Source organism: Drosophila gunungcola, chromosome 3R, assembly GCF_025200985.1.
Source record: "Drosophila gunungcola strain Sukarami chromosome 3R, Dgunungcola_SK_2, whole genome shotgun sequence".
Lineage (NCBI taxonomy): Eukaryota > Metazoa > Arthropoda > Insecta > Diptera > Drosophilidae > Drosophila > Drosophila gunungcola.
This window is the reverse complement of record NC_069139.1, coordinates 2,463,269-2,477,103: the sequence shown is the minus strand read 5'-3', so window position 1 is coordinate 2,477,103 and position 13,835 is coordinate 2,463,269. Positions and strand designations below refer to the sequence as shown.

Below are 13,835 nucleotides of genomic sequence, written 5' to 3'. Positions count from 1 at the left end.
GTCACCAGCGCACAGAACCGTCACTTTTATGGCTGTTTGTCTTATTTTAGCAAAATTAGTCTCTAAGTCTTTAAATGTTATTGTCTTTATTCTCTATTAATCTGTTTTGTTACTGTCGTATTTTATTTTGAGAGCATTCCAAAAAATTTAATTTTTGCACCATAAACTAAATTTAAAAGTTTTTTTATATAAATATTTTTTATTGTTCTTTTTAGTTATTATATTTATAAAATTAACTTATTCCTTGTCTTGTGATTGAAACGCTCTCCCCAAAAATCACTCATCTAAATACTAATAAGTATTTCTAATTCTCTTCTGAGCGCAATATACAATTTCTCTTAAACGTAGAGTACATACATACATACATATATGTAAAACGAAGAATTCCGTCACGTTATCTAAGAGAGGAATATAACGAGCTTTTGTTCGTCAAAACATTTAGTGGTCCAGTAGCTACTTGAAAGGCGTTAGTATCACACGATAGCGCATCTAAGCAAAGATCATACATATCATGGCAGACCAAACCACTCCGAAGTGGGTGAACAAAGAGCTTTTCAATGGCTTGTTGGAACAGTATAATAACAATTTCAAGGCGATACTTAAATTTGTTCCCACATCAGCGATTAGTAAGGGGGAGAATTATTTGACGATCGTGCTACGTATACAAATTGAAATGCAGCTGAAAGGTGAGTAACAATGCCGAATGTCTGTTATCAAATAGTAAACATGAAAATTTAGATAATAGCACAGAAGATGTCAGCTACATATTGAAGATTCCTCTGGTTCCGGAAGATCAGGAAAACGATTTCAAAGACATGTTCGATGCCGAACTAGACATGTACGACCATTTGATACCAGAACTGGAGGACCTCTATGCCAAGAATACTTCCCTATCACCGAGATTCAAGCCCCTGCATTTCAAGTTTCCAGAAAATCCGATTAAGAGTGACTATATACTGCTGGAGGATCTGCGAAAAAGGGGATACCAAAATGCCGACAGAATTCAGGGCTTGGAGCAGTTCGAAGTAGAGGCTGTGCTGAAGAAGTTGGCCCAGTGGCATGCAGCCTCTGCAAAAAGAGTGGTTGAACGCGGTGAATATGATAAAGATATCCGGGAGAGTTATTTCACCACCGAGCACCAGAAATTGCTGGATGAATTCAACATTAATTTCTGTATGCCCTTCTTGGAATGCATGCAGAAATATAATCTGGATCCAGGTCAACTTGTTCTCGTAGTAAGTTTTCAATATTACATACTAAAAAAAATTTGGTGAGAAACTATATTTATTTTGATGGTATTCCGGGACAACTGGCGTAATACTTGTGTGTTAGAAAAGTGAGTCAGCAAAAAAATTACTCTTATAAGTATCAATTTTACGTTATTCAATTGTAAATTATACGTGTATTTTGATTTTCGCATTTGTTTTTTCTGTGTATATACATATTTAAACATGTCTTATAATAAATAATTTCTTTTGCAGAGTGACTACACATCGCGTTTGACGGATCTGAACATAGAGTTTGGCAAAAATGATCCTATGGAGTTGAGTGTGCTGAACCATGGTGATTTCTGGTGCAACAACTTTATGTTCAAGTACAAAGAAGGTTCAGCGGTGGAAGATGTTTGTTTTGTCGATTTTCAGCTGCCCAAATTTGGTAAAATGATAGATAACGGCCAACATAAGCAACTATTTAATAAAAATATTCATATTTAGGCACACCCGCCCAGGACCTTTTTTGTCTGCTGATGACCTCCCCCAAATTCTCGATCAAGCTGAATAAGTTCGACCATTTCATAGAGTATTATCACCAGCAGCTCGTCGAGCATCTCGATCTGCTCAACTACAATAGGAATGCGCCCACACTGGCTCAGCTGCACACCCATCTGCACAGATATAGTCTCTGGGGTAAGACCTCGACGCCAAGCTTTTTTTAGTGTGGTTCCCAATTCAAACCCCTCGTTATTCCAGCTTTTATTTGCGCTCAGCGTATGCTGCCCATAGTGCTGCTGCCACCCGATGTCGATTCGAATATAGGCAATATAATGGGAAACTCGGAGGAGGCGATGTCATTCAAGCGTAAGATGTTTCTCCTGCCGGCTTACGTGGATCAGATTAAAGTCATACTGCCTTGGCTCATTAACCGGGGTTACATCAGATAAATTGGATGCAACTTAAAACAGGCCCCATCAGAGCTCAAAGGTTTAAACAAAAGGTTTTTATGTAAATAAAAGTCATCAAAAGGAAATATCTGAATATTAAAGAGTAAAAAACTATAAAAAAAAACTTCGTATTAGGGCACATGTTCTAAAAGTTGTAAATTACGATTATTAGAATTAAATTATTCGGAAAAAATGTTATTATATGAGGATGATAAACACAAAATTAAAAACTATTTAGAAAATGAAGCATTATCTCAAATTCTACAAAAGTACTTCATAACGATTTGTAACGATTGTTAAAAATAATTTGTTTGAAAAAATACGTATTTAAAAGAGAATGTCTCTTATGGATGAATTTTATAGGGGGCTTCGTCCAAAAATGCTCATTGTGAAATAAATAAAAACAAACAAACGGTAACCAATTATTTGGAATTTTATTAGAAGAGCTTTTGAGAGAAGATCGAGAGATAGCTGCTCCGCTCTATGAAACGACAAAAACTTTTCAGTAAAATAGAAATATCTAATTCTCCCATTTTCGTCCGTCAACGCAACATTGACAAACAAGGCGTATACGTGTTCTCTTTTGATTTTTAAGTAGTAATTCCGTGTTTGTTTTTCAACTTGTAGTCCCGATAATCTACAATGGCTGCTAGTAAAATTCCCGATTGGGTCAGTGCAGAACTTTTCGAAGAAGTTCTAAGTCGAGTGTCGAGGGATACTCAAAAGTCAGAAGTTTTAAAGCGGAAAGTGGATCCGCAGCGGGGGATAACTACGCCACTATCATGCTGCGAGTTAACATCGAAGTAGATGCTGCAACCGCAGTGCGAATGGCCACAAAGGGGCAGTATCCGGAAATCGTTCTCAAGGGCTTTTTCAAGGAGGAAAACAAGCCGCTGATGAACGAAATGATGAACGGCATGGGTCAGATATTCCTGAAATGCTGTGCCACCTATGAAGGCAACGAGGCATACATTGACAAAATCGTAGGTAGAAGACAAGTTGAGCAAATTCGACTACTATGTTAAGGTGTACCATGATAATCTTGTGGAGCATCTGAAGATTCTCAAATACTCCAAGTTATTGCCAAGTTTGCGAGACATTCACAAGATGTTGCTCAGGTATGGACTTTTTGGTGAGTACCATTTAGAAAACAGTCTGGACTACATTTTTTATCAAAGATTTTCTGATTCCCTTACCAGCATATTCCGTGGCCACTGGTGTGATGGCAGCCGTTCTCGTAGATCCCACGGATAGCGCCAGTTTCGAGAATTTTGTTGGCGACTCCCCCGAGGGTGTGGACTTCCAAATGCAAATGTACAGCAACGCACGAAATGCAAAAAGTCGCTTTTCTGACTCATGAAAGGTCCATAAACCAAGTATTAAAATAAAAAGTTGCTTTTTTAATGAACAAAATAGACCAATAAAAATAAACCTTAACCTGAAGAAAAAAATTATAACTTGGAAGTTATTAAATTTTTTTTTTATATTCTTCAATTATGGTGTTAATTTTTAAATAGCTCCGATTGAAAAAATAATAAATATAAAATAAATAATAAAAAAAATTGTAATTCGGCGGTTTTTGTTACTATTTTCTTCGCCACGCCGCGATAGAAAATGCCTGTGTAGGCAAATATTTTATATACCTTGAAGAGCTGTCCAAATGGGACAATTTTAGAATGTATTTTTTGCGTCAAGTCTTTATGGATTTTTCCTCACAAAATTTAAAAACAGAAATTTGTTTGTTGATTTCTGCAGAGGAGATATTTTTTTTTAATTTTATTTCTTAAGAAGTAAATGTAGAGTCTCACCAAGTAATGTAATATGTGATAATTACGCCCTAAAGTGAAATTAACATGGCAAAAACTTTGGGAGAGAATTTACCAAAGTGCAATTAGTAAAGCTTGTACGTATTTAAATAAGCTCCCCGAAAGATATAAAACTAGGGATATATCATGACTGGCTTCAGTAAGCCCACTCTAGTACAACTATATGTATACTTGTTCTTGTTTATTGAAACACAAAAGTAGCGGATATCTACAATGGGTGCTAGTAAAATTCCGGATTGGGTCAGAGAGGAACTATTCGAAGATGTTCTTAAGTCGAATGTGGTGGGATATTCAAAAGTCAGAAGTTTTAATGCGGAAAACGGATCCTCAGCGGGAGAAAACTACGCCTCAATTATGCTCCGAGTAAATATCGAAGTGGAGCTGCTAGGTGAGTTGCTTGGCAATTATTAACACTTGCTGATTCCAAACTTATCCCTTGTAGATGGAACAAACAAACATGTGTCGTACATGGTTAAGTTACCACATCAAAATGATGTTCACAAGGAATTGATGGAGCACATTAACATCTTCGAAATCGAGCGCACAATGTACAAAGTGGTTGTTCCCGAAATGGAGGCTCTATACAAGGCAGCCGGTGTGGAGGTCACATTTGGCGCCAAGAGCTATGAACTAAGAAATGCCAAGAGCGAGTACATAGCTCTCGAGGATCTGTGCACCAAAGGGTTTAAGAATGCCAGCCGATTAGATGGACTCGATCAAGCGCATACGGAGGGAGTCCTCCGAAAAATGGCCCAGTGGCATGCTGCAACCGCAGTGCGAGTGGCCACAAAGGGGCAGTATCCGGAAGGCGTCCTAAAGAGCTTCTTCAAGGAGGAAAACAGGGCGAAGATAAACGAAATGATGAACGGGATGGGTGAGATATTCCTGAAATGCTGTGCCACCTATGAAGGTAACGAGGCATATATAGACAAACTCGTAAGTCGTTACTATTATTTTTAAATCCTTTCTTATGATATATTTCTTATATTCAATTAGAAAGCCCTGAAGCCAGTGATATTAGACGAGATGTTCAAGATGGGCAAAGTTGATTCCACGGAATTCAATGTACTGAATCATGGCGACTCCTGGTCGAATAACTTTATGTTCCAGTACGATGATTTCGGAAAGGTCAAGGAGGTGTATATGGTCGATTATCAGGTGCCGAAGTACGGAATTGTGGCTCATGACTTGATCTACTTCCTGATATCTTTCACGAAACTGGAAGACAAGTTGAGCAAATTCGATTACTACCTTAGGGTTTACCATGATAATTTAGTGGAGCATCTTAAGATTCTCAAATACTCCAAGCCAATGCCAAGCTTGCGAGACATTCACAAGACGTTGTTTCAGTACGGACTATTCAGTGAGTAAAATTTGGCTTATCAGTTTAAATTTCATTTATAAACTGTGAATTCTTGATTCCTTTTCCAGTATATTGCGTGGCCACTGGTGTGATGGCAGTCGTTCTCGTAGATCCATCAAAAGACGCCTGTTTTGAGAACTTTACAGGCGACTCCGCCGAGGGAAAGGAATTCCAAACGAAAATGTATAGTAATGCTCGGTACCGAAAACACATCCAGGCCATCTTGCCCTGGCTTCTCAATCGCGGCGCACTGGATATCGACTAGAAATTATATCATATTATATCTTGATGAGACGCCGACATTCCGACACTAGAAGCTTAAAGCTGCATTCTGGCTCATGGAGCTCTAAACCATAATTAAAATAAATCAAATATAGAGAACGATTTTTCTTATAGAGTTACCTTTTTTCTAAATTAAGGTATGCTCATAAAGGTAACGCATCACACCAAAATAATTGTTTCAAATATTAATCCATTTATTACAATTACACAATTTCCATTTAGTTCAAAGTTTACAGCCACACATCGTAATATATATTAACAAAGTATATATGTGATCAGTACGGACTACAGGTAAATTGACATGGCAAAAACTTGTTTGGGCTGGGAGAAAATTAGGTGAAGTGCAATTAGAAAAGCTTGTTAGTAAAGACTGAAAAAAGCCACTTGTTCTACGAACTTATGAAAGCTCCGCGACAGATATAAAACTAGGGATCTTTCATGCCTGTCCTCAGTCAACCCACTCTAGTACAACTAGGCGTATACTTGTTATAAGTTTCATTAAAAAACAAAAGTTATCGACAATGGCTGGTAGTAAAATTCCCGATTGGGTCACTGCAGAACTATTCGAAGATGTTCTCAAGGCAAATGTGGAAGGGTATTCAAAAGTTAAGAATTTCAAGGCGGATATTGGATCTGCGGCAGGAGAAAACTATGCCACTATAATGCTCCGAGTTAACATCGAAGTAGAACTACAGGGTAGGTCAATGAGAGTGAACTGCGAGAAAAATGTCTAACTTTTATTCTTAGATGGCAAATCAAAATCTGTGTCGTACATGGTCAAGCTACCCCACCAACTGGAGTTTTACCAGGAGATGATGAAGCGGACCAACATATTTGACATCGAACGCACAATGTACAACCAGGTGGTTCCTGAAATGGAGGCTATTTATAAAGAAGTGGGTGTGGATATCACTTTCGGAGCTAAAAGCTATGATCTCAAGAATGCGAAGACCGATTATGTGGCCCTGGAGGATCTGGGAATCAAGGGATTCAAGAATGCCAACCGCCTGGAAGGACTTGACCAAACGCACACTGAAAGAGTTCTTCGAAAGCTAGCCCAATGGCATGCTGCCTCCGCGGTGCGAGTGGCCACCAAGGGTCCGTATCCTGATATCCTCTTACACGGCTTCTTTAAGGAGGATTCTCGCCCAATGATGACCGAAATGATGAAAGGAATGGGAGCCAATTTTGTCAAAAGCTGTGTCACCTACGAAGGTTACGAAGTGTTTCTAGACAAAGTCGTAAGTAGTAAACACTTGAAATATCCAATATGCTTTTAATTTCTCCATCTTTTATTAGAAAGCTCTACAGCCGGTGTTTGTCGATAAGCTCTTCGAATTCGCCAAGGTCGATCCCACGGAATTCAATGTGCTAAACCACGGCGATTCGTGGTCGAATAATATAATGTTCCAATACGATGCTTTTGGAAAGATCAAGGAGGTCTATTTGGTCGACTATCAGATCCCCAAATATGGTACCGTTGCCCAGGACCTGCTCTATTTCTTGATTTCGTCCACAAAGCTAGAGGATAAACTTTCCAAATTTGATTACTATATTAAGGTTTATCATGAGAACCTTGTAGAACACCTAAAGATTCTAAAGTATTCAAAGCCGATTCCCAGTCTGCGAGACATTCACTTGGCGCTCTTTAAATATGGCTTTTTCGGTAAGTTCTTAAATCAAAATTTTGCGCATAAAATGGTGTATATTGATATAATTTTCCCCAGGATATTCCGTGGCCACTGGTGTGATGGCCGCCGTTCTCTTGGACCCCACGGATACAGCCAGTTTTGAGAACTTTATGGGTGAGACTGAAGCGGGACTGGACTTCCAGATGCAGCTTTACAACAGTCCCCGGTTCCGCAAACACATTCAAGCGATTATGCCCTGGCTCCTGAATCGTGGCTCCCTGGACATCTAATAGTGCATACTTTCAAATTTTACACAATAAACACTAAAAGTTGAGTCAGAAAGAAATGCGACCACATGATAGTGTTATCTGCACCTACGTGCGATAGTGGACACAAGTATTAATAGCGAGTTCAATTATTCTGTTAAACCATTCATGATAAGTTGAATTCGTGGGTGTAAAGGGTTTGCCAAAATGGGAGTAAACAACAATTTAAAATTCAACTCCAGATTATATGGTAGCGAACCAAAAAAAAGGTCTATGAACTTAAATGCATATGTATGTATTTTCAAACACAAATTATATTGTTTGGGGAATTCGTGAGCATAGATATGATTGTACGAAAGAAGGTTTAGAGTATATAACCAAAAATAAGTTATAAGCAAACAGTGTAGCAAAACAAAACTCAAAGTAAGTTTGGTTTAAAAGCATATACTCTGCAGTTCTCTCAATATTTTTTCACACAAAAACAGTTACGAAGGTTGCTGATGTCGTTTTCACTTTTATGTCACTTTTTTGTTATAGTTTTCTTAGTATTTTATTAGGTTGTACCAAATCAATTAATTTAAAGAAAATTAAAACTTAAAAATAGGTGCTGCTAATTTCTTCTTTTTTTTTTTAAATTCGCGATATGAAAGATAACTAATTTAAAGACGTTAAGGAAAACAGTTGCTAATTTCGGTTTTTCAACATTTAACCACTCTTTGTTATGTTTACTCATGCCACTCCATTAATGGGCACGTTGGCTTACAGTTAAAGCTTTTTGAGGGGAGAGAAATAAGTTTGAGAGAGAAGATCAAGAGAAATCCCTTCTTTCTAAAAATCGAATAGAAAGCTACTGAGAAGATACAAAAATATTTGACTGCAATTTTTAAGTCAGTCAACAACAAGCAAATCATTTCATGGAGAGAGAATTACTGTGAACATAAATATTATGGAGAGAAGACTGAGAAAAAGCTGTGTGGCTCTTAAACCAAATTTGAAAGCTTCTCTATATAAGACCATCGATCCTCCCTACTTGGCGCCAGTCAATTTTAGAGCAACAAGGCGTATACTTGTTTTATTGTTTTCTTTAGAACAACAAAAACCGATTAGCTACAATGGCGGCTATTAAAATTCCCGATTGGGTCACTGCAGAATTATTCGAAGATGTTCTGAAGGCAAATGTGGAGGGGTATTCAAAGGTCAAGAGTTTTAAAGCAGATAGTGGATCTGCGGCAGGTGAAAACTATGCCACTATAATGCTCCGAGTTAACATCGAAGTGGAACTACAGGGTAAGTCAATGTGGATGGAATACGACAAAGCTTTTGACTTCTCTTTCTTAGATGGCAAATCGAAATCTGTTTCTTATATGGTCAAGCTACCCCACCAACTTGAAATATACCAGGAGATGATGAAAAGGAACAACATCTTTGACGTCGAACGCACAATGTACAACCAGGTGGTTCCTGAAATGGAGGCTATTTATAAAGAAGTTGATGTGGATATCACTTTCGGAGCCAAAAGCTATGATCTTAAGAATGCCAAAACCGATTATGTGGTCCTGGAGGATCTGGGAATCAAGGGATTTAAGAATGCCAACCGCCTGGAAGGACTGGACCAAGCGCATACAGAAAGAGTTCTTCAAAAGCTAGCCCAATGGCATGCTGCATCGGCGGTGCGAGTGGCCACCAAAGGTCCGTATCCTGATGGCGTGTTGCATGGCTATTTTAGGGAGGACGGCCGTCCGATGATGACTGAAATGATGAACGGAATGGGTGCGAATTTTGTCAAAAGTTGTGCGACCTACGAAGGAAAAGAGATCTTTATAGACAAAGTCGTAAGTAATAAATGCTTTAAGTATTAAATTAACATAGTAATGTTTTTATTGCTCCATCTTTGAATAGAAAGCCCTAAATCCTGTATTTGTCGATAAAATTTTCGATTTCGCCAAGGTCGATCCAACAGAATTCAATGTGCTAAACCACGGCGATTCGTGGTCGAATAATATAATGTTCCAATACGATGCTTTTGGAAAGATCAAGGAGGTCTATATGGTCGACTACCAGATCCCCAAATATGGTACCGTCGCCCAGGACCTGTTATACTTCCTGATCTCTTCCACAAAACTAGAGGATAAGCTCTCCAAATTCGATTACTATGTTAAGACTTACCATGAACACCTGGTTGAGCACCTGGAGATTTTGAAATACACAAAGCCCATCCCAAGCCTGCGAGATATTCATTTGGCGCTTTTTAAATATGGATTTTTCGGTAAGCATTTCTAAGGAGTTTAAATCATTAACTTCCTATTAAATATTTCGTAATTCAGGCTATTCCGTGGCAATTGGTGTGATGGCCGCCGTTCTCTTGGATCCCACGGACACAGCAAGTTTTGAGAATTTTGTTAGTGATACTGAAGATGGAACGAATTTCCAGATGCAGCTTTACAACAATGCGCGGTACCGGAAACACATTGAAACGATCATGCCCTGGCTGCTTAATCGTGGCGCTTTGGACATCTAAAACTTCAATCTAAACAATTTCCAGTTTTGCACAATAAACAATCCGAATTGATTCATAATTAAATGGAACCCCATGATAGTATTATCTATATCTGTGTACGATAATGGCAACGAGTATTAATAAACGAAAAACTTCAAACTTCAATCATTTAACCAAAATCACCATGAAAAAAAGATTTCTAGAGAAAAAGCTATTATGATAATGATGGTTATCAATCAAACATCTAGAAACGTAATAAAAATTAAAAAGGTTAAACTTATTGAGTTGAATCAAAATCTTTGTTGGGAATCTGCTGCCTTATTTGCAGGCAGATACAAACCTTAGTAGAAGATTATAGGTAAAAGAAGATTGAAGAAATAAGCTATATACAGGCAAAAAAAAAAATTACATAGCAAAACAAACCAAACTTAATTATTTGATTCTCTCTGCTTTTCTTGATACGTTTTTTTTACTACTATTAAGCTAACTACAAAGCTTGTCAAAAAAGAAACCTACAAGTATGATTAGTAAGGAAAGAGAGTGGTATAAAACCTATGCCATATAAGGTAATGTGCGAAAGTGGTAGCAAAACAAAACTGAAAACAAAAGCTTGTAAAGCTTATATTATAGTTTCTCTATACAAATTGTTCTGTTTACTCACAAACAAAAAGTTCATGACTTGACACTTTTACAAAAAAATTAGAACAATTAAAAAACAAAAGTTACTGACATTTTATAGTTGTTTGTTTAAGTTAAAGTCGCACACTACACTTATTTAATGATTTTAATTTAATTTAAGGTGAGTAAGATTAAGGGCCATGTTTTTATTTAACTTTACTTGTATTTTACTCAAAAAAAAACACTTTGATCTTACCTTTATTTTTTTTTAATATAGTAAACTATCAAATCGATTTTGCAACAATAAACTTTGCTTTAGTTCTATTCCGAATAAAGTTTACTCCTTAAATCTATAATTCCAAGATTAAAATATAATTTAAGGTATGGTATTAGCCAAACTAATATTTCGTATGTACTTACATATATAAAGTAAGGAACTAAAGAGGAAAAACCTGCATTGTCAAAGTGCAATTTAGACTGCCAGTGGTGATATACAGCCAAAGTACTAACTATAAATGAGGGGCCTAGTTGAAAAAGTTCTCAGTAACCGCCGTCACGTCCAGAAGATATTCCAAAAATGCCGCCCCAGACAAAGGGGCCTTGGAATAGAATTTCAAATTGTACTTTAAAAAAAAACATTAATTCGTTAATGGAATAACATCTATTTTATTCAATAAAATAATTTTAATTGAATGTTTACAAAAAATTTGGGAACAAAGCCATTTTCTGATGCTTAAGTAGCCGTCAAAGAAAATATATTTAAGCACTAATTATTGAAGAAATCATCAGATAGCTCCGGCCAATCATAGGTTATTAAATAAAGAGTAAGTACAATGACAAGAATGAGATACTGGATCCCGTAATAATAAAAATGTAGGAAATATAACTTATACAATAACAAATTGTATGGGTTGTAAACTGTATTTGCCTGAGCAAAATGGTTAATTTCCTCTGAAAGATCAGCTATTCATCACATAACTTTTAAGCGTGTTATTACTAAAGTATTCTACCAATACCTCAGCAAGTGCTCTGTCATGATGAGAATCTTATCTGCGGATTGTTTTAACAAACGAATGATAGACACACCCACTGGCTGTCTGCCTTGTCACTTTTGCACAAACGAATTTTAAATAGGCTGCTTGGGTAAGAGATAAGGTTTACAGCTTAATTGGTAATTTATTACACACGACAGTATTTAACAGATGAGCCTAGTACGCGAAGCATCCACTTAGTCTGCTGAAGTCAACGAGATTAGTCCAAAATGCCGCCCCAGACGGAGGATGAAAGTATTAGCCAAAGGGAGGTGGCAATTCCAGACTGGATTAAGCCAGAAGTCTTTAAAGATCTGCTTATAAAAGAGATCAAGGATTTTAAGGAGACCAAAGCAATGAGAGCTGAAGCAGGAGTGGCTGCTGGCGAGAACTATGCCACCATAATGCTTCGAGTGGAGCTGGATGTGGAGACAAAAGGTTTTTCTACGCTTAACTGGCGCCTTAACCATTTACCTTTTTTTATTGTTTTTTTTTTTTAAACTCCTTAGCTTATGCAAATTCTTCGACTATATTCTCCAGATAAATTGCAAACAACAAAGGCATTCATGCTTAAAACTCCTCATCAATCTGAGCTGTATCGCAAAATGATAGAAAAGACGGATATTTTCGATGTGGAGCGGGGAATGTATCTGGAAGTGGTGCCCGAACTGGAGCAGCTTTACCGGGATGTAGGCTTGGAAGTAAAGTTCGGAGCAGAGGCCTACGAGATAGAAGCTAGCGATTACTATGTTCTGTTGGAGGACCTCAGGCCACTGGGTTTCAAGAACATCAACCGCCTTGATGGCATGGACCAGGCTCATACCGAAAGTGTCCTAAAGAAGTTTGCCCAATGGCATGCGGCATCTGCTGTCCGAGTGGCCACAAAAGGGCCTTATGAGGAGAAGTTTACGACTGGTTTCCTGAAGAACGAGGAAATAGTGGATGCCTTCTGTAATCGCAGCGTGAAAGTTTTCCTGAACCATGTTGATTTGTGCCAAGACTATAAGGCTTACATAAAGGATTTGGTGGGTAGACTTATCTTACCGTATCTTTATCTCAGTATCTTATTTTCCTCCGTTCGCTACAGCACATTGCATCCGACAAAATCTTGGATATTGTTGGGGAACTAAACGATCCGAAACCAGATGAGTTCAATGCTCTGAACCACGGCGATGGCTGGGCCAATAACATTATGTTCAAGTACAATGACAAAAACGACATACAGGACACCTATTTCGTGGATCTGCAAGTCCCCAAGTGGGGATCAGTGGCACAGGATTTGTATTACTTTCTGCTGTCCTCTACAAGTTTAGATGTCAAAATATCGAAATTCGATTACTTCATTTGGTTCTACCACTCTGAATTGGTTAAGCACCTCAAACTGCTGAATTACTCCAAGACACTGCCAACTTTAAGAAGCATTCGCCGTGATCTTAATAAGTATAGTGGATGGGGTAAGCGGCCTGTTTACTTATACATAAAAATTAATACAAATAAGTCAATATTACAGCATTTGTTTGCTCCTCAACCATAATGGCATATGTTCTGCTGGATCCCGTAGACGGCGCTGACTTCGACAAGGTCCTTGGCGATGACGACTCCAACTTTAAGAAATCGCTTTATGAAAATCCCAGGTTCCACAATCACATGAAAGTCCTTTTGCCTTGGCTCCAACATGGAGGTGCTCTGGAGTAGAAGTACTCCAAGCCAATCGATTCTAATATAACCTCTCATATCTGTTTTGGACTGTAGCTAGGAAACGCAAATTTTTAAATTTTTTTTTGTAATGATAAGAAGCTAAGTGTTTATTTAGTAGATAAGAGGTTGCATACTGTTGACTTTCGCAAGCTTTAACTGATAATGTCTGTAATAATAAAAACAAAATGATAAACATTTTATTGTTTTTCTTCTACCCGGAAAAAAGCAATTTGCTATTATTCTGATATATTTTCAAACCTGCAAATATATTGAATACTTTAATTACCATTTTAAAGAATTAAAATACAAATACATAAATTCTTGTAATAACAAAGAATACTAAAGATTTTACTTACAAGTAAGTTAGTTACTTTGTAGTTTCGGCTTGTAGGTACATTTAGTTTTGTGTGTTTTATTGCAAATGAACCAAATTTGTTTCCGTAATACAAACAGACCAAAAAT

At 37.5% G+C, this 13,835-nt stretch overlaps 4 protein-coding genes and 1 pseudogene across 4 annotated transcripts; all 5 read left to right on the top strand.

The window, feature by feature from the left end:
• The first annotated feature begins 444 nt into the window (after positions 1-444).
• Positions 445-2,296, top strand: LOC128258995 (uncharacterized). Its single transcript, XM_052991057.1, has 5 exons — positions 445-686; positions 739-1,235; positions 1,482-1,656; positions 1,716-1,907; positions 1,971-2,296. The coding sequence occupies exons 1-5, from the start codon at positions 512-514 to the stop codon at positions 2,159-2,161; spliced, it is 1,230 nt and encodes a 409-aa protein (XP_052847017.1). The 5' UTR covers positions 445-511; the 3' UTR covers positions 2,162-2,296.
• Positions 2,297-2,645: 349 nt separating this feature from the next.
• Positions 2,646-3,557, top strand: LOC128259197 (uncharacterized; annotated as a pseudogene).
• Positions 3,558-4,141: 584 nt separating this feature from the next.
• LOC128258977 (uncharacterized) lies at positions 4,142-5,734 on the top strand. Its single transcript, XM_052991032.1, has 4 exons — positions 4,142-4,375; positions 4,430-4,923; positions 4,984-5,350; positions 5,419-5,734. Exons 1-4 carry the CDS (start codon positions 4,201-4,203, stop codon positions 5,613-5,615), a joined length of 1,233 nt encoding a protein of 410 aa, XP_052846992.1. The 5' UTR covers positions 4,142-4,200; the 3' UTR covers positions 5,616-5,734.
• A 165-nt stretch (positions 5,735-5,899) lies between these two features.
• On the top strand, positions 5,900-7,662 carry LOC128258985 (uncharacterized). The gene is made up of 4 exons (XM_052991044.1): positions 5,900-6,328; positions 6,380-6,873; positions 6,932-7,298; positions 7,360-7,662. Exons 1-4 carry the CDS (start codon positions 6,154-6,156, stop codon positions 7,551-7,553), a joined length of 1,230 nt encoding a protein of 409 aa, XP_052847004.1. The 5' UTR covers positions 5,900-6,153; the 3' UTR covers positions 7,554-7,662.
• An 890-nt stretch (positions 7,663-8,552) lies between these two features.
• LOC128251773 (uncharacterized) lies at positions 8,553-13,546 on the top strand. The gene is made up of 8 exons (XM_052978931.1): positions 8,553-8,816; positions 8,868-9,361; positions 9,429-9,795; positions 9,854-10,044; positions 11,900-12,113; positions 12,216-12,700; positions 12,763-13,129; positions 13,186-13,546. The coding sequence occupies exons 1-8, from the start codon at positions 8,642-8,644 to the stop codon at positions 13,368-13,370; spliced, it is 2,478 nt and encodes an 825-aa protein (XP_052834891.1). The 5' UTR covers positions 8,553-8,641; the 3' UTR covers positions 13,371-13,546.
• The last annotated feature ends 289 nt before the right edge of the window (positions 13,547-13,835 follow it).